At 37.8% G+C, this 21,028-nt stretch overlaps 1 protein-coding gene across 2 annotated transcripts in view; it reads right to left on the bottom strand.

The window, feature by feature from the left end:
* The window catches only part of trit1 (tRNA isopentenyltransferase 1), a 125,912-nt gene that overhangs the window by 51,650 nt on the left and 53,234 nt on the right, over positions 1 to 21,028 (bottom strand). For both annotated transcript variants that reach the window (XM_077196352.1, XM_077196353.1), the window contains exons 8-11: positions 16,109 to 16,186; positions 7,694 to 7,803; positions 7,336 to 7,453; positions 7,143 to 7,251 (exon numbers count right to left, since the gene is read on the bottom strand). In XM_077196352.1, coding sequence (XP_077052467.1) covers positions 7,143 to 7,251; positions 7,336 to 7,453; positions 7,694 to 7,803; positions 16,109 to 16,186 — 415 coding nt within the window. The remainder of the gene's footprint in view (positions 1 to 7,142; positions 7,252 to 7,335; positions 7,454 to 7,693; positions 7,804 to 16,108; positions 16,187 to 21,028) is intronic.

Raw genomic sequence — 21,028 nt, 5'->3', positions numbered from 1 at the left:
ACGAAGGGAAAAAACACCACCAGACAAGACACAGAGACAAACCACTAGGTGTTTAGAAGGGAACATTGTGCTCTTAAGTGATGACCAAGATGGTTCCCTGCAGTATTGCTGGTAAAGGCTATTATTGCGAACTGATGGGCTCTTATCGAATAAACCAAGTAAGGCCGCAGCAGTGTGTCCAATCCAGTGTTATTGAGACATTACCAGGCAAGGTCCTTCCCTCACCACAGGAATGAGCTACAAGTTCATAAATACGAGTCTCCCTGCTTATTTTGCATGACATTCACGCTGAGAGATGTGTGGAATTCAAGTTCCGTGTTTTAGTCCAGATAACAATACCCTGAGGCTTTCTGATAAAGATACCAAAGGCTCGAATAACAGGATCCATATAGCGTTTAGGGAATTGCAGGCAAGAGCGCAAACATATATAGACGTAAATGTATTGTTAAGTAGCAGGACACCTATGGATCAAGGTCAAATGGGGGCACAAAGTAGCAGACAGGCCGGCAGCCAACTCAAACAAGGAAATGGGTCGTCCAACCACACTGCCAGCATATGAAAACCACATAAGCACAAAAGTAACTGAACAATGGTTTAAATGCACGTTCAATTGAGTTATGCTGCTTAGTCCAGCCAATTCTGATGAGTTTCCCTCAGTTTGCAACTTATTTCTGTCCAGATTCTACGGCAACAACATGACAAACATTCAAACCAGACTAAATAGCTCAGATATGTCAGGAACCCAGCTGAGAAAAATGTGATGAAATGCCACAAATTACAACCTTGGGAGCATGAATGTGAAAAGATAGTGGGCCCGACCTTCGTTAAAGTATGGTATTAGTCCCGTGTGTTTGGGTTAGGGCTAAAATAGAGATACTGGGTCCCTTATGAAGATAACATGATGTCTTCTGCCAGGAAATAATGTGTTTTCCAGTTGACGACAGTTATGGTGTTAAAAACAAGTTCTTTGTGCCGAAGTCATGGATATTGTGAATGTCAACACAGTCCCGTATTACGGGCACTCATGCAAATGAGTTTATGGTGAAAATGAGCGATTACAAACTGCAATGTTTGTGTTAACCTTGCCTTAACGTTACTACACTCTAAATTCTGGTAAATATTATTCACACTTTCAAGTAAGCTCTTTTGGTCAAAAACAACGACTGATCAACACTTCAGGGTTCATTACGAGTGTTTCTAATGTACTTTCACTGATAAAACAATCTGCTGGTGGAATTTTCAGTTACATCTAGTTCTGTAGGCAGCTAACTGGAATCAACAAACTCTTGCATGTGCCCACACGTCTATCTGTAGTAGTGTTTGTTGTGCGTTAAGTTACTATCAGTGTCTGCGTCTGACTGGCTCGGGAGTGTATATTAGCTGCATTTGTCAGGATAGCTCCAGATGGCCTGGTGTTTTGTCTAAGGGGATTAGGATTATCTTGTAGACTCAAGATGAGTTTAAGAGCGATCACATTGTCTCTGACTACGCAGGCCTAATCCAAACTCCTCAGAAAAAGAGGGAGCTACATAGTGGAATAGACCACAATTCATGCACACTTGAGCTCTGTTATTGATATTGCTGCTCTGCTCCCTAAATAGGCAGCAGCCTTTTAAAGCCCAAAGAGTGCTTTGTTTTTTTTATGCGTACACTAAGGAATGTGTACACTGCATGTAAAATTTCATCATCAGCATAGTGCATGTACTGTGTGTGGCACAGCCAATGTTTCTAAAGGCCCAGGTATACTTCAGGTGATTGCACAACAGTGTTATTTTAGTTTTATTTATATTTTGAATTGGCTTTTATTTTAAAATATTTTTTTATAGCTTTAGTTTTCATTTTCATTTTAGTTTGATCATTTGTCATTTTATTAGTTTTTTTTTTTAGCTTTATTTCTATAAAAACATTTTTTTTAACTATGTTAAATAGTTTTACTTAACAATAACCCTGCTGCACACGCCTATTCAAAGTATCACAGCATGCGCACTACCTAGTGGACATTTCTTTTAAAGTGCTCAAATCATGTTGTCTGCACAGACACAAAAATACAGCAGACGTCAGCGGACTGTGTTAATGACAAAAATGACATCACAAAGACTGTCCGCGAACTGGAGCAGAACACCGACAACGGAAGTACTTCCGGCAAAAACGGAATGCACATGCACATTTTTGCACTAATTAGACCACAACGTAACAATACTGGTCCAGTCGAAAAAGAAACTGAAGAGCCGAAACAACAATACTACTGGAGAAAGCACCAACAACAGATTACAACATGTATGAATAAATGTGTAAAATGTAAACTAATTCAAATACATTTTCTCATACTTAACTTTAGGAGAGAAATACTGCAGACAGTGGACAAGGATGAACTGCCAATGGTCCACCTATGGTACAACCCCAACACTTAAAATACACAGCACTCATATGAGTCAAATAGTCGCTCTAAAATAAAAAAATTAAATAAATGCTCACCAGTTAATATTGGATTGCCTTCTACAACCAAAGACACATGCAATAGAGTGCTGCAGGAATGGTAGATTTTTGTAGTCTAAACCCAGAAGCGAGTTTTAGCACTCTATTTCCACTGTTTGAAAGTCTATGGGTTTCTTGAAAGGGTTTTTGGTTAAATGCCTGAAATAAGGTCAGTGGTAAACTAGAAACTACAACGCTATAACAGCCTCGTTGTGTTTATAATCACGCTCTTGCAAACTATTCTAACTCAAATTTCAGAGAAAATGTTTTTTAAATAAAGACTGAATGGGTTGTCGGGATGGCTTAGTGACGTGGCATTGAAGTCATGCGACTATGGTGTAGATTGTTCATAGCCTACGTTTAGCTTTTTAATTCTGCCGCTTGTATTTTTGCTTCTTAAAAGCTGTGTTCATTTGTGAAAATTATCATAATGAACAAAATGTGTAAGAATCAAACTTTTGTTGGTCAGAGCTTATTTTCTGCAATAAACCAAAACCCAATAGAAAAATATTGGGTTTTTAATCGAGGGAACCTCTGATGATAGTAACTTTTGGGTTGGCCTACAAAAATACATAATCACTGCAGTACTCTACTAAAATTAGGTACTTTAGAAGAGCCTTAATGTTAGTAGCATACCTATAAGGTCTTAAAATGATGCCTAGGTAGGGAGCTCACTAGGGCTGTTTCCGAAAACTTAAAAATACTGCCATTAGAGGATGCATAACAAGGTAGGAAGGCATCAAGGCAAGTCCGAATCCAGTGTTAGCTTCACTTTCTAATCCTGAGATACCTTCATCTAATTGATTTTTAAAGGCAGCATAGATGTATCATTCCCTACCTTTGATATCCCAAAATCCTGTGCTTTCCGTTCTGTGCCAGCTATAAAATAAAGATGGCATCTAAAAGTAGCGGTTTGTGGTCAGTTTGTGTGTAAATATACGTTTTTTTTTACCAATATTTTCTACTTTTGATGAGCTTTCTAGTCAGAAATTACTATTGTAGCAATTAAATATTTGCTTAGTTATAAACAAAGCTTGCGCTATTTTGTTGTAGATTATTAAACCATTATGCTGCCTCCGAAGCCTGTCCGAAATCAGTTTCGTGAGGAACCTACGTACAAAGGCATTGCTTGGTAAGGGAGCAAGGCAAGTTTTCAGATACAGCCAGTGTTTTGGAAACAGATCACACCAGAAAGCATAACGTGTTCACAAACCCTTTTTCATTACAATTTTGGGTTGTTATCAGGATATGTTTGATATATTCAAACTATTCCGATGTAATTGCACATACATAAAAAAATTCATTCAAAGAAAGCTATACAGACCTGCCATTAATATCTACGGAGTTATAGTACAGAATAACAGACAAACATTCTTGACAGCGCCCACGTCTCTGAACGCACACAGATAAGGTTCACCGTCAGTCACAGTACAACTGGTTAAAAGGTATGTTATCAGTGTTCCAGTTTATGCAATACATTATATAGCTTTACTGACACCAATTCTGAGGAAAGACGGTGAACTTGAAGCGCAGTCTGCCGCATGGCTATTACTAACTCCAACACAAAGCTGACCTCTGGTAAGAACTGGATGAACAGATTGTTCCACTGCATTTCTGAACATGATTCATTATATCTATGCCATCTTTACTGCAAGAAAAAGAAAATGAGAGACAGATAGTGGAGGGGAAACGAGAACAGCTGAGAGAAGAGAATATGAAGACATGACCCCCCCATTTAAGCTGATATTCAGGTAATGAAGGGGAAAGGTAAGAGGAGAGGGGGAGTATCAGAGAAAGTGAAGAAGAGAGTGAGATAAGACGAAAGGAAACCGAATCATGCATGTCGGTTGGGTTTCGAAGGCTACCCAACCTTGATAGGGGGCCATTGGATGGAATGGACTGTGTCTAACCATGACCCTTATTCACTTCACAACACTGGGAACTACACACTTAGGCTGAATCCCAAGTAATACACTTGCAAAGTACAAATTAATAAACACTAACTTTTTTTTTAAAGAAATAAACACTTGTATTCAACAAATATGCATTATATTGATCAAAAGTGACAGTGAAGACATTAATAATGTTACAAGAGATTCTATTTAATCCTAAATAAAATGTTTCATGGTTTCCAGAAAAATATTAAGCCGCACAATTGTTTTCAAAATTGATACGCATTTTTTCTTGATCACAAAAACACTGTATTTTAATTTCTAAAGGATCATGTGACACATTGACAACAGATGACATTCACACAACAAATACTTTACACAATATTTACAAGCAAACCACATAGGGCAAGATATTAAGTGATATGGATAGTATTATGGTTCAGCCTTAGGATTCAGTGCACACTTTCAGAGTTCTCAGTAATCATGACTTTCCATGTGCATTTTAAATGGGCTAGTGGAGATCTAAACAAGGCTGAAAATAACAGGATAATTAAGCAAACAAACTTGACCCAATTCTCCAGTTCTCAGCATGGCTTAAATTGGACTATTTAAACATTGCATCAGCTGGCTTTCTTTTATTCAAGAATCAGTAGTTCTTAAGTTCAGTTGGAGGGAGAGAGTGGGGAAAAAGAGAATCAAGCTAACAGCAGTAACACTGACTAATCATGCCAGTGAGAAGTAAACAAATATTCTTGCATAATGAACAAACTGCACTAAAGACAACAAAGGCAAGCTAAGAGCTGAACAAACATTAAAAGCATTGTAGGAAAGTGTTGCTCACAAATGTATCTTTAAAAAAAAAGTTCACACAAAATATACTGATTCTTTTAGTAAAAACTACAAACCTTGATTCCTCAATTGCAACTAAAAGTCCAAAACATTCTTAAATTCTCCTTTTGCATTTCACAAGGAAGAAAATCAAACAGTTTGGCACAACTTAAGGATGAGTAAATAAAGCAAAATGTCCTTAAAGGCAGTGGTCAGACTAGTAAAAGTAGTTCAGTTGTAAGATTTTATGAAGTAAACAGTCAGATGGCATGCAAGGTCAACAAACACCAGCTGTCTACCATTTGCCTTAGTTCTTTTTCCATTCACTTTCATCCTTGAGAACTCCCTGATCTAAATGCGCTGTTATCCGTCAAGAGGAAGCTCAGCTGACCCACTAAGACTTTCCCGCCAAGCCTTGAACTCTTACAAAGCTAAAATAAAAATCACATTCACATACACAAGGATGAGAGGCTGCCTGTCACTCCCCTTATTCCGGAATCACCGGCACCCACTCAGTCCAAATCAGTGACCCAAATCAGTGCAAATGTGGGACAGCCACTTACAGGCACTGTGTAAACACTCTCCCTTCCCACTATTGTATATGATGTATATTTAGCCTGAACAGGGAGGCTACTGAGTGTTATGTTGTGAACTTGAACTGAAAATGAAATGCCACACTGGAGCACACTGACATGGAGCAATGATCAAAAGAGAAGGAGAAAGAAAAAATAGGTAGCTTGTGGCTCCCAGCCAAGGATTACGAAATTGTGTATCGGTATGAGCAGGTATTGGTGGCTCATCGCCCAAGCAACCCTGATGATTTCATGCTAAAAGTTTTCCGACTCATTTGATTAGATAAACACATACCTGTTCAGATGAGTCATTTAAATTATAAAAAAGCACTTTAATTATTTACATAATTTATGCACTGCAGTTATAGATCATTCTGTAAAAGTTTTGAAATACAAACACTCAAACCAAAAGACAAATGCAGCAGAGTCTTAAAATGTGAACTAAGGATTAATTGTAATTTATAAACCTCATGATGTTCCAAACTCATTTTTTACTTCATGGATGTACATGCTGCTCTTTTCCATACAAGCTCCAGAAGAAAAGATCAAATGTAACCCATAACTCAGGCTATATTCCAAGTTTTCTGGTGCCTTATTATATCATTTATTCTTTGTATGGATAAGAGCTGTTTACATTCCTCAAAATGTCTCGTTTTGTGTTCCATGAAAAAATGAATGGGTTTGGAAAGGCATATGAGTGAGTAAAAAAAGTTTTTGATTAGAAGTTGTCATTGAAAAAGCAAAGGCACTGGGAATCCTGAGGAAAGAACGTCCACGTAAGCTTAAAGTCATAGTTATGTGCTGACCCGAAACCGATCAGACGATTATGTAAATATAAGACTTCCAAATAAAGCCCAGCATCAGATTTAATAATGAAAAAATAACCTCTGTTCTTGATCAGCAGGAAAAAATGTGATCCAGTAATCCAACATCAGCAGTGATGTATTTTGAGTTCAGTCAGAACAGCCAAAGAGGTTAAAACAGCTCACCGCAGTGTGGTTTAAAAGAGCACCAGTCCTGGTTAGATGTGGTTAAAAAGTACACCACTCAGACAAAACAGCAGTGGGGAAGACATCTGTCCAGTGGAAGTATCCAAATCCAGACATTAGCCATAACCCCTGGTCTGTGGCAGATGGGAAAAACCATCATTCCATGCGTCTAAGCATCACAGACCCTGAAGTGTGTTCTGCTACTCCACAGGGAAAGTAGCGGTATCACTGCAGCTCACTGCAAACTAATGAATCTGAAAGCACATTCTTAAATTGATCTGAAAAAAATACATTATGAGCCCTTCATTTCTTTGGTCCATCTGTGAGCTTGACCCCAATAAGCCCCATCAGAGCCGTGAGGTGGGTGCTATAGTACAGGTACCTGCCTGTCAATGACATTTTTATGTTTGGTAGGGTTTGTGTCCTGAACTGAGGCTTGCTCGGCTTTTCTCCTCTTGCGGACTTGATAAAGATGGTTTTTGGACTTCTGGTGTGCTGGAGGTCAGGACAGTTCAAATATTAGCATCAATAGTCTTGTTGTAAGATGTTTGAGAACGCTTTCTAGTTGCAGAAACTTACCCGTCCATTCCAAGTCACCAATGATCACCTTTTCGCACAGATCGCAAATGTGATGACTCCGTTCGTTGCGAGACTCCACACCCTCAGCTCTGATTGGCTGTGTGGATGGCTGCTCTCCCTGGAATGGTTTCAAAAGTAGATGTGCTATGAATGGGGATTAGTAATTGGCCTAAAAAAATCTTTAGAAATGATGATGCCTAATAACCCAATGATAGCTAAAAAAATTTACAAAATAATAAAGTTTGTCATGATTGTGTGTAGACGTAAACTTATTTTAAATGTTTTAATGTACATATCATGATCAGAGGGGTGTAAAAGGAGACATTGTCAACTAAACAAGAAAGGAAACAAGTCAAACCTTTTGGAGGCAGTCCAGGATCTCTAGAGCAGGAGTAAGTACAGTAGTCTCCCAATTGGTCACATCTGTCACATCCAGACCATAAACAGGAGGCACATTGCTAGAAGGTCCTGAAGATTTTGAAGATAAATTGACAAAAGAAGACACTGATGAAATGCATTTTGATTAAACTTGCAGAATAATTATGGTGCAATGTAATGATGTGAACACAGTGAACTCAGTTAATGTTACACCTTAGGCTAATGATCAAATTACTTTCCTTAACTTCTCAGCTTGAGTCCATTGGGAAAAACAATAACCACAATTTGCTACTTGCTAATTATGTATAGGCTCATTATAGAGACCATATGATTTGGCAAAAAATCTGTTCAGTGCAACATACTGATCTATATTTTTGGTCTATTTTCCTGGAGGAGAAAGACTGTAAATTTTATATCTGCTAAAATTGTATTTTGTCAATGTATACTTTTACGATGAAACGGTACTAGTGAAAGATCTTTTCTTTCGTATTGTGACGCATCAGAATATATCGAATGATCAAACGGAGGGGGGCTCTTGGTTCTATCCAGTTGTTTGAATTTTGAGAGGTGGGCATTGCACTCAAAAGTAAAAGAGAACTTGCAGTCGATGGACTAAAAATCAAATTTCATTTAACAATTTATGATTAAAAATGTCAAGGACAAGAGGGTGGAACAGATGCAGTATGGAGTGAAGCGTGGAGGGCCTGCAGCAACCTGAATCTGATGAATCACTGCTGCTCAATCTCCAACAGCATTCTGACACTGTCAGCAGGGACGACCTCACTCTGCCTCCCTCAACGCTATTGATCCATGCACAATACAGCAGACATGCACAGATAATGAGAGGCCCATACGTTAAAAACATGCAGAGTAAACGCACGCACGCACGGATATTCTGGTCCCCAGGTATTATTATAGCACATTTCTTCTCATGATCTGAGGCATCATTCATGTCTACAGAGCAAATGGCGTGGGACAAGTTAGGTCCCGAAGTTCAATATATAGGGTTGTGGCCTGTTCAAATAACCCAACCTAATGCTTGGCTTAGTGAGAAACACTTTGTGTTTAGAACTTGTTAAAAAACACTGAACAGGCTTTCTGAAACTTACTTTACTTCACTCATGCCTTTGAGATGAAAACACACATGCCTTTGAGATAAAGTCATACATTGCAAGTGGTAAAAATCACACTTGGCCGTCTGGAACATAGAGACACTCTAATTTAAAAAATCTATCTACCAGCAATGAAAAACTCATCTTTGTCTTAAAATAAGAGGCCATGACCTGCTGTAATGCTTTACTCAAATCCTCCCACTTCCCTTATTAAACACAACAGACACATTATCTACATGAATTATAGGTTAAACTGTTTAAAACAGGAATAGAAATTATATAGTTAAGTATAACAAAAAGTTTGATTAGCAACATCTCTTTTCTCTGATCTCCGATGCTGCTCTAAACTAAAGGATATCACAACTCTGACCATATCCTTTTGAGCCAGAATTAGAGACTGTCAATCTGTTAGGATTAATACTGAAAATAATTAATATGACATTTCAATGTGAAGTACAGTTGTGGCGCCATTTTAAAAAACAAATAAAGCAGCTTACTACCATGGTATAAGTAAAAAAACATGGTATTATCATGGTAAAACGGGTATTACCTTGGTGCATTGCTGTTTAAATAAATAAACATAATAAATAGTTGTGTGTGTATATATATATATATATATATATATGTGTTTTTTTTAAACAGCAATGCACCATGGTAATACCCATTTTACCATGACAATACCATGACAATACCTGAATTCGATGATTTGTAGTGGTGTCCAATTACTTTTGCCAATATAAAGTGTATTTAAAAACTGAAGCCCTCTTTTTTAAAAGAGAATTTAGAGAAGCCACCACTTCACAAGGACACTCCTGACAATATCACCAACCCTCACACCTGTTTGCCTGAGGCAAATGTTACGCAAGTCCAGAACTGACACAAAGAGAAACATGTCCTTAAACACTTTAAAACAAGAAAAAAAGACATTAGTTAAACAAAAATAAAGATTATGCAAAAAACTTAATTTGCATAAAATGCAAAGTACATAACTGAACATTGTTTGTAACCGTAGTTAAATGTTTATCACAGAAAATCAAATTCTTTGTCAAACTGTTACTCCACGTCTGGCAAAAAGCAACAGACCGTTTCTAATTTAACTCTTGGCTAACCACTTGAATGCCTCCAAATGCAGTCTAGTTCCTTATCTAGATGACACCAATAAGTATTACATAATCCAGAACAACAACAACAGCACCCAGAATATTAAACACACTAATAGGCATTTAAAAACCTGAATGGTTATCAAATAGTAAAATGTATTAGAATTTTTTTGTTTCTTTTTCATCAAAAAGTAAAATTGAGTTTCAATGCTAGCAAAAAGACAAATCCAGGTAATAAATAAATAAATAAATATATATATACTTTTAAACTAACGTCATTTAATTTAATCATTAAAAGCATATTATGATCGTCTAGTGAGCATTAGATTTCATGAAATGTGTTACAATGATGATTTAAATATAATTCAATAACAAATTTATTGAAAATTTTTTAAAATTATTATATGCACTATTCAATAGACACTGGTTCTTTGCAACTAAATTATTTTGAAATTTAAAATCAATATAAAATCCATTAATTTATCACACTCAGCAAAGATATCTCAGCAAACCTGAAAGAATTCATTATGTTAATAATGTCTTAGAAAGCTATGCATTAAATGAGATGCATACAGCTTTTGCATTGGCACCAATTGCACAGGTGTTCCTTCACACAAGAGACCAGCGTCCCACTTAGCTGAAGTAAAGCATCTCTTTACCTCAAACTAAACCTTGTTGCATCTTGCTTGCCATTGCTCCTAATCAAAGACAGTTCTGCAGTCTTTATGTCCGCTTTTGTGCTGATCAGAAAAGAGCGGCAGCAGGTGGGCCTGCATAGAGACACCTGGCATACCTGAGCCATGTGGGGAGTGGAGGACTTTTTTTGTACCTCTCTCTGGGGTATAGAAATTAGAGGGAACGGGTCAACGATGGCCATCTGGGGGTAAACAGATGCTGAACGGAGGGCTTTCCCCCACCCAAAATTAAAATCTCAGTGAAATCTAAGTCAAGTAATCTTGCCAGACCTGAATGGTGGAAAAGACGAAAGAACAAGGGTTTCTAACCACAGAGATCTCAAATATCTGCCTAAATGAGGCGGCACCTCTGCAGCACACTCACGGCAGACAGCCGTGCGGCTGCTGTCTTTTCAGATGTGAAAAGACCCCTCGCTCACCAACTGGCAGATCTTTTCCAGAGTCTCCAAAGACATGGGCATCGGGAAACACACTGAGCAGTAACACCTGCTGCTGTTTGTGTGATAAGAGAGCCTAGGCCAAGAAAAGACGAAGAGTGGATATGGATGTCAGCACAGGACACCGGCTGTAATGTTGGGACAGCTGTAGGACTAATCATCAGACATCCAGCTGTAGGTTGTGAACACCAGGTCAACACCTCAACAGCTGTTTTTAACTCCTTTCACTCCTTAATTTAGTATTTGCTTATATATTATGTGGCCATCTTCAGCAAAATCTTCCGACGTATGCCATTCAACAAGCTCATCAACACACATTCATGTATAAATACCCATGGGCAAAGGTCCATATGCAAACGGATGGCATCCATATTTTTGTGGGAATGCATTTAGGGAGCATGGGGAGTGTCCCGAGGTGTGTGTGTAAGGGGACACTTTTCTATGTTGCACCTGTTGCGCATCTCACTCAGGTTTCCCCTATCGTTGACAAAAGGCAAGAGACTGTTACTTAGTGCTCACATTGCCTCCCTGAGCTGTTGACTGAACTGTTGTCACGGTTACCCCCCAAGCTACTCTCCCTAGGGAAGCGGAAAAGGAGCTCAGGTTCACCCTAATCAAAGAGTATAGAAGAACAAGATGCGAAACTCAATAGAACGTTCCATTGCAACGCTACGCTACGCTTCCGCCATTTTGGGGTGAAAGCGACTCAGCAGTCCACTAGTGCTGATGTGTCGTTCGCGAACGAGCCGCTCTAAAAACCGATTCTTTGAAAAGAGCCGGACTTCCCATCACTATCCACTAGCTTTTTGCTGTCGCTATGGCAATATCAGCTGCTTTGTATTTTTTTTTTTAAAGAAGTCTACATTAAAGATCAAATCCAGACTGAATGATGACAACACAGAATAACGTACAATCACTTGACTAGTACATCAAATTCCTTTTAACAGTTTATTTCAAAGACTTAGACAAGTTTTCTACTTCCCACAAAACTTTTAGTATTAGCATTACAATCACTGAATTAATACCAAGATATAACAGTATATCAGATAATTGGACAATATTTATATATAACAGTAATAGAATAGCTTTACAGTCAACTGTTTTTTTTTTTTTTTTTTGCAGTAGCTACTATCTTATATTAATGATTGTTAAAGCAAGACTAAAGCAAGACTATGTAAACAAAAAAAAAACAGCCACTGTCCATCGTGTTCTATAAGATCATCATGTTTGTAGCATGTTCCAGGGGATTACAAATACAGAAATGTAATATATGTCAATATAAGTAAATTACATATATAGCCTAATGTCAGTGCCCATGTATGTCTGCTGCCTATATGAGAATATATGCAAAATTCATATAAAACACATGGCCGTTTTCATGTAAGTGGCATATATTTTCCCGTATATGCACATAAATGTATATGTGTATATGTAGCCTAAGACGCATATATGTATGCATATATGTACTAATTTCAATGCATCAGTATCACATGCATGTATGTTTACAGACATTTATTAAATATGTGGGAAACAAATATGTATGTCACATATTTATACTTAATGTTGTCCATAGAGAAATACTATACTCTGTAATATATGCAGATATATGGTATCATATATACAGTAGATTAACTCAAATATTTTCTTCACATGTTTGGACACATAAATGTTCATATAAGTTGCAGGCATAGGCTAAATTGTGTTCTCAGATAAGTAAAATATATGTATAGATATATGTCATGCAATTTAAAATATAACATTTATGGCCATACATTTTTGTATGGTTAAAAAGTACAAAATATATTTCAGGCCTAGTGGAGTTGGTAACTAATAATAGTAAAAAATGTGTAAAACTGCATAAAATGGAAATACTCAAAGCAAGAAAAGAAAAAAAACTATCTCAAATGTGTATTTAATGATTGGATTAACTGTTATCTGTGCTGTTGTCCAGTAACTCCAGTTGGAATTTTCACCCCAAAATGGCGGCCGCGCTACCGAAGCGCCACCTAGTGGCTGTTTCCAAAAAAGCATCAGAGTTTCGCCTCTTGTTCTTCTATACGCTTTGCCCTAATCCCGAATTATGCTGTCTACAGTAGGGTTCAAACCAGCACAGCTCAACAAGGTAGCACACTGACACTATTAGAGCTGGCTATTGGCTGCAAATTAATTGATTTTAATAAGTGAAAAACAAGAACTTTTCTTTCAAACATTTTTTGAATGCTCTGAAGGTGATGCTCCCTTCACAGCTGTCAGCGTGGGGCAACAAGACATATAACTGGCTTATTCATATCAGCACAGAGTTTGTTTCAATTTACAAACAAACCCACTGATTGAAAAGGGAAAGAGGAGATGTTGATCGCCCCCTAGCGGCCAGGAGGACAATGAACGCAAGTTTGCCCTCAATGAACCCACAGTCCTTATCCCCAAGAGGCCTCACCATAAACTCCAACCTCCTGCCACCCTTCTGAATTCCTATCAGTACTCTAATGCCTGCAGGATTAGACCGGTCAGCTGAGGGCCCCATGAGGCACTAGGATGCGTGGGGTGTGGAGGGAGGGATCAGTTAGGCTACTGACAGGCAGCCACAGGAGCTTAACCAGACCAAAATCAGGTCAGAGTCCAGCAAAGGGTGGGAGAGAGGTGGGGATGGATGCAAGGGGTTTAGTTGTGATGACTTTGTGAAGGCAAAAAGAGGTGAAACAAGAGTTTAAATGCTTCTTAGAAAGCTAAAACCATTATCGTAGTACTCAAGTTTATCTCAAGTCCTAGTCCCAGACCATCATTTCAGGAGCATTTGAACTACTGAGCATTAGGACTCCAATGAGCTGGTCTCTACTAGTCATAGAAAATATGGTCTTGGACTACAAAACTGGCTAACAGAGCTGTTGAAAATGTAGAGAGAATTCTAGCCTGCTACTTATCTAATTATTTTCTTAAATAATTAGGATGGCAAAAGGCTTTGTATATCGCATAGACAGCGGAGAAACTTGCTTGATCGAAGCACCAGGAACCATCTGGTGAAGCAAAATACTTTATAAGAACAGTGACCAAAAGGCTCCTTCTTGCAGAACTAAGGATAAGAACTAAAGTAAGAACTTTATTAACTAAAATCAGGTCACAAAGGCCATAGAGGAAGGCCACATTCACAGACAATTCACCTAATGCCAGCTGCCCTCGTGTGTAGGGTTCAGCCGCAAATGGTCAGACACAAAACTACTCTTAATAAGGGCTAGCCACTGACTCTGCCTAATCTCATTATGGCTAACAGGATTGCTGGTAGTCTCCACAGGGATGGGGAGCAAGGGGTAATCCAGGCCAGGGTCTTCAGAAACAGGGGTTAGAATCCAAAGGGAATGCCCATATAATGTTGGGAAGAATGGTAGAGGCGGGGAAGGCCAAGGACTTCCAAGGTAAAGCAGAAATTAAAGGTAAATCCAAGACATTAGTTTGGTCAGTGTTGAAGTGCTTACAGGAAGTAGAACAGGACAGAGGAGTGGAAGACATGAAGATGATGCATGTGACAAGTGGACAAAAAACAACATGCATGTAAACTTGAAAAAAGCAAAAGCATTTGCCACTCTTTTCAACAAAATGAAAAATTTAAATTATTTTGAAGACATTTGATAGAGCTTTGCTTGAAGAACAGACCAAAATGTGAATCGTATTTCACTAAAAGTTCTTGACATCCAAGCTAGCTCTACTTGCGTTGTTCACAAGAATACGTTAGAGAAGTAGCAACGTCTGATTGGTGAACCAATTATTCTAAACGGTATGAATGATTTCTTCACAAATTGGACTGTAAAACTTCTTGAGTTTAAATCATGGATGTTTGGAACAACATGTTGGGTGACAAAATTATTTCATCAAGGAATATTTCTGGATGAATTAGCCTATTCCTTTAAAGCTTGTACACACAGGATATGTTTGCACTTTATCAGTGCAGTTTTTTGGGGGCATTTTTTACATTTTGGGTCTAGGCCTATGTATTAGATAGACTGATGCATCACATCTCACTTCATAAGCATCAGGTTAAAATTAGTTCAAATTTAAAAAAACACTTCTTGAGACCCTCTGTGTACACGTCCTGTGTGAACGTCCCCAGTGCCACACACATGCACACATTCCTTTTAACTTTATAGCTTTTATTATGCAACAAACTAACATTGTCACTTCTACACTCTCCATTGTTATGAAGTGTTCTTTACCTCCTTTCTCTAGATGAACTTCACACCCTGATGTCACCAGCACAAACATACACACACAGCTGTTTTAACCACTGAAGTGCTTGCTGATTCGAATGTTGTCTGTTAGGAAGTAAAAGTACAAAGTGTTCAGACTGACCGTGTCTTGAAACACCCAAACTTTACGAGCATTTGATCTTTTATCAACCCAAGGCCAGTAAATACTGAACCATGAGCCTTGGAATTTTGAGGCTGTCTGTGAGGGAGGGGTAGCCTTCAAACACACACACAGTATTTCTCCATGACTGTTTGTGTGTTTAATGGTCTGTGTGAAGTCCATCTCGTTAAAACTAGCTGTGATTACCTGACCATTAGACCGTACTGAAAGAAAACGAAAAAGAAACACACAGCTACAGTAACCTCTGGGGGCGACCAATATACAACAGCCAATATACAACAGACAAGCCACGAGTGAAGCCAATATTTAATGTCCAGCAATGAATTCAGAATTGAGATGAGGGAACTGAACACTAATGGTGGATAGACTTCCCTTGTGATCCAAATTGAAGCCAGTGGCTGCAATGCACTCTGAACTAACACAGCTGCAGTGTTACGGAGCATCTAGCAGCAGAGACTGTACCCCACAGACAATTAAACCCTCAAACAAGAGACAGGATGGAAAGGGGAGGACGACAAACTCACGTTAAAGGGTGGTGGAACTTTCATGCAATGTCGTTCATGAATATATTCCAGGGAAAATATGGCTAGAACAATCTGTGGTTTGGTGCCCTATGGGCATCAAATAAGCTGCCTTCTGAATTTGAACACTGCACAACACCAAGTAAAGAGTGTGTATTCAGCGAGACTTACTCTTGAGGAATCGGTTGCGGACCCATTTGTTCTGTTTTCGGGCATAGCGGCGAGTCGCCTGCTTGAGAGACTCGACCCCTGTGAGAAAAAGACATAACAAGATCAATATATAACGGCCACACCAAGTACTGTGGGAGATGTTAATGGGAGAAAAAAATAAATAAATTTATGCGCAATAGGTTTACCAACACAATTTAAAGTGCTTATTAGCAAAGCATAGAGGACAAAGAGAAGAGGAAGAGGCAGTTCCATTAAAAATCTCATCCACCCCACCCCCCCTCAATTCACTTCCTCTTCAGTATATCCTCTTACCACTGGAGCCACAGCAATTTGGGCTGTCTGTGTACTAAGGCTACACAATTTAGTCATATTGTTTTTTTCTTTCGACAAATATTAGGATTTGAAATGTTATATTTAAAGGGATAGGTCACCCAAAGAAATTTATTCTGTGATCATTTACTCACCCTCATATCATTCCAAACGATCAAGACTTTCCTACATCTTTGGAACACAAATGAAAACATTTTTAAAGGGGTCATGAAGTGGCTTTTTAAAAAAAATTATATTGTTCCTGAGGTCAACTTATGACGTTCGCTTGGTTTTTACATTCAAAAACATCAAAATGAATAAGTAATAGGCTATTTTCTACCCTAGTTTTGAGCCTAGCTCAAAAACGCTCGGTTTTTATGGGCGTCTCGCATTGAAGACTTGGAAGTAAACGCCCACTGCTGTGAGTGGATAACAGTTTTGCATAATAATGAGTTTCAACTCACTCGTCAGTGCACGTGGGGGAAATTGTTTTGAAAACTTCCAATGTTGTAAAATGGCAACCGGAATGATTCGCCCATACATGTTCGACCCAGAGTCCGATCCCGAATCGCAGGACAATGAACCAACAACACCTCAAATACAACGGATACTTCAGCCTGTGATAGCGTGGTAAGTTATTGTTAATTGTTTATGCTACTTCTAATGTAGGCTATCTTTAATGTTTTTATAGAAATTTTACTCACATAAGTGTGTTGCACCATTCCTGTCGGATCCAATATAGAAGGCACAGCACCGTTTTTCAATCTTAATCGGTCTGCAAATCCTGTCTCGACCTGTGTCTTGTTTACAAAACAGTCCTCGGCGAAATGAAGCGAACAAACGGACAATGTTTTACCCACATCAGCTGGAACCTCATTAAAAATAAATTTTAACATGCATTCCTATTGGAATCCAGAGGAAGCTTATGCAGCGACTGTCTTCTTCCACAACCAGGCACTGCACAATATTTAGCAAACGGCATGTTTACTGCTCGGTAGCTCGATCCGGTTTGTCATCACGAGGTAGGCCTATGTTATTTAGCTATGCGTGTAATGCGCGAATCGGTGGGCGGGGCTAAACCGGCCGCGTTGAAGTAGGCGTTGATCTTCTTCTGCGTGGGTAGTGTTTTATCCTCTTTGACGTCATAGTTCCCCAGTTTGAAAAACGAGTTGTTTTCTGAGCCTGGTGTCAATAAAAGCATTTATTGGACTAACAAGGACGTTTTCAGTTCTGGAACTTACAGGATATTCTTATAATATGGTGACCTCTTAGATGTCAAAAGCTCAAGGAAAATTTGATGTCTCAGTTCATCACCCCTTTAATATTCGCTTAATTTTTGTTGATCCATTGCAAGTCCATGCCAACAAAAATGAATGCATAAAGCACAAAAAGTTGTCTTTCTGAAGATACAAGATCACTTTATATGATGAACAGATTCATTTTAGGATTTTATTTACATATAAACATTGATCAACGCACATACATGGAGCAAATCAAAAATGATAAAGGAAGCTCAAATGTGCTTGCTTGACACACCAGAAACATATAGATTTGTTTTCGGACATCAAGCAAACACAGTTAAACTTCATATTTTATAATGCCTTTTTGTACTTTTTGATTTGAAACAGATTTGTCTCAAATGGCATGAGTGTGAATAGATCACAGAATTTTCATTTTTCAGTGAACTATCCCTTTAAAAATCTTGCACTGCTGTTGCTTAGATAAATATATATATATAAATATGCCATAAAATCACAAACAAAAAAGTAGATAAATTGTTCTTTATATTATTATATATATATATATATATATACACACACACATTGACTAGACATGTGCCGGTATACAGTAATACGATATATCACAATAATGAACATAAGCCATATTGTTATTATGGCCACTTCAAATGATTTTCAGAATGCTTTTTATGAATACTTTTTCCATCAACCAGTTACAATGCACACCACCGCTATATGCTTTGTTCAAAGGGGTATGCACATTGATGTAAACAAAGATGAGAAGAATATCGAGTTCACATTGCATTTACATTGTACTTCAACTTGAAAGTGGATTCCGATCTCTTTTTGTATCAAATGTAACATGGATATATACATGCATACACTGAATATTAGATTTTACAAGTTAACTACTATTAAACTAACTACTCGAGTTTTATAACGCAATATTAATATATATCTTTAAAAAAACAAAAACACCTTTCATGAAGCACTGCTAGGTGGTTCAGCTAACCCTCAATTCTTTATTTTGAGAGTGATCTCAATTTCTGTGTGCAATTTTTATTGTTCTCCTCATTCCAAATTAATTAACCTCCATCTACAAAACTCTAGTGTCATCATGTTGTGTTAAATTTTACAGTAACCCGTGGCACCAAAACCTCAGAAAATATTGCATCATGAGCCTCTTGTGTGCTTGAAGTATGTGCAGTTAACAAGAGAACAGAGCTCTTTGCTTTCAGTTAGAAGCACACAGAACATGAATATGACCATACACTAACGTTCAACAGTTTAGGGTACGCAAGATTTTAGATGTTTTTGAAAAAATTCATTTATGCTCATTAAGGCTGAATTTATTTGATCAAAGATACAATAAACAAGTAATTTTGTGAAATATTAGTAAAATTCTAAATAAGTTAACCATTTAGATTTATTTTTTAAAATGTACTCCTGCGATTGCAAGGCTGCGTTTTGAGCAGCCATTACACTCCAGGCTTTACTGCAACATGATCCTTCAGAAATAATTCTAATATTCTGATACTCAAGAAATGTCATTTCTTATTATCAATGTTGAAAACATTTGTAATATTTTTGTGGAAAACAATACAATTTTTTCAGGATTCTCTGATGAATAGAAAGTTCAAAACAACAGCATTTATTTGAATTAAAAATCTTTTGTAAAATAATAAATGCCTGTGACTTCTGATAAATTTAATGCCTTTTGGTGAATACAAATATTGAACAATAGTGTATATTTAAATTAAACTGCAGCTTTTTGCTCTTTAATAATCCAGTTGGTAAGCCTCACATCATTAGTCACCATTTACGAGTCCAAACAATCTATCAGAGCTGTGGAACTACCCAAAAAACAAAACAAAAACATGATTTTAACCTTTATCACCATATGGAAACAAAGATTCATCTTGAGTCTGAATCGTTAAAATATTGGTATCCGGGACAGTGAACCCGGAAAATAGCGTAAGTGACTTTTAAAAAAAAGCTTAACTTAAATTTGTGCTATAAAAGCATAGTGTTCATAAATCTATTGAATAATTGAATAAGTATAGGCTTGGACCATGTATGTTTGCTGATTGCTCTTGCTATTACAATTTCATTTTCTATGTTGATTCAGTGTACATACTAACGTTTGTACATTCGCCTCACTAGCAGTGGTATCCCCACAAAACTAGAATGCAATTCACAATCCATCATATCAACATGATAGCAACACAAATCAATCAGAGAGCAGCATTCTCATCTTCACGGCCAACTGAAAAGTCACTAATGCTGAGCACTTAACAAGCGAAACACTCATGAGCTCTCAGCAGACATGAGCGGTGTTATGAGTGCTGCAACTTTCATGCTTAGCACTCCAGTAATTGATTTTGACACCAATCCAACTGACTGTCAGAGAGAGAGAGAGAGAGAGAGAGAGAGAGAGAGAGAGAGAGAGAGAGAGAGAGAGAGAGAGAGAGAGAGAGAGAGAGAGAGAGAGAGAGAGAGAGAGAGAGAGAGAGAGAGAGAGAGAGAGAGAGAGAGAGAGAGAGAGAGATGACAAAAAGCCTGAAGTCTTCCTCTCTACAGGTCCTCAACAGCTGATGACAGACCGAGCGTTCACTCTTAAATGCTAAATGTTTCAGATATCTGATCAGACAAAAACACCAGAGCAATTCTCAAAACTCTGCTGAAAATTTACAAGACAAATACCGGTTTGCTTAATAACAGGGCTGTCAATCGATTACCAGTTTTAACTGAATTAGATATGCTGGTTAATCAAATGAATTACATCTCCGTATTTGATGAGAAATGTTCACAAATGAATATAAAGTTGTCCCGTCCACAGCAACACAATTTGTAATGCATGAAGTAGACTTCCTGTCTGCACTTTTTAATTGTTGGTTTGTGTATGCGTGTCAGGCACCTAATTAATCATTACCGTGACAAAAAGTAATTAATCACAAGCAACTAATCATAAACATGTACAATATACTTGTCTGAAGGTGGTAGTGATAATTTTGTATTACAATGAAATTGTCTGAAGGTGGTAGTGATAATTTTGTATTACAATGAAATTGTATTTTAATCAGTGTTGGACAAAGTGTTTTTGCTTAAATGTGCCGAGTTTGTTCAAGGACTGGTTTGTTTGCCCGTTTAAAAAAAAAAACTGCTTGGAAAAGCATGAGAATGCTTTCAGAATGAATGTCTGAGATGTTTGCGCTCTCTTTTGTGTGAAGTCAGGAACGGTTTCATAACTGTTCTCATGCGGAAAAATTTCAAGAACATCAACAATCTCACTCCATGTTCATTCCCAAGGCCTGAACTGACAGATGTTTAGTTTACAACAAAAGAATGAAGACACTCAAGCTAAAACAAAATG

This window comes from Siphateles boraxobius, unplaced genomic scaffold (assembly GCF_051911475.1).
Source record: "Siphateles boraxobius isolate OS27281-9 unplaced genomic scaffold, OSU_SipBor_1 35, whole genome shotgun sequence".
Lineage (NCBI taxonomy): Eukaryota > Metazoa > Chordata > Actinopteri > Cypriniformes > Leuciscidae > Siphateles > Siphateles boraxobius.
Note: the sequence above shows the minus strand (reverse complement) of the source record. Positions and strands in the feature narration are given on the sequence as shown.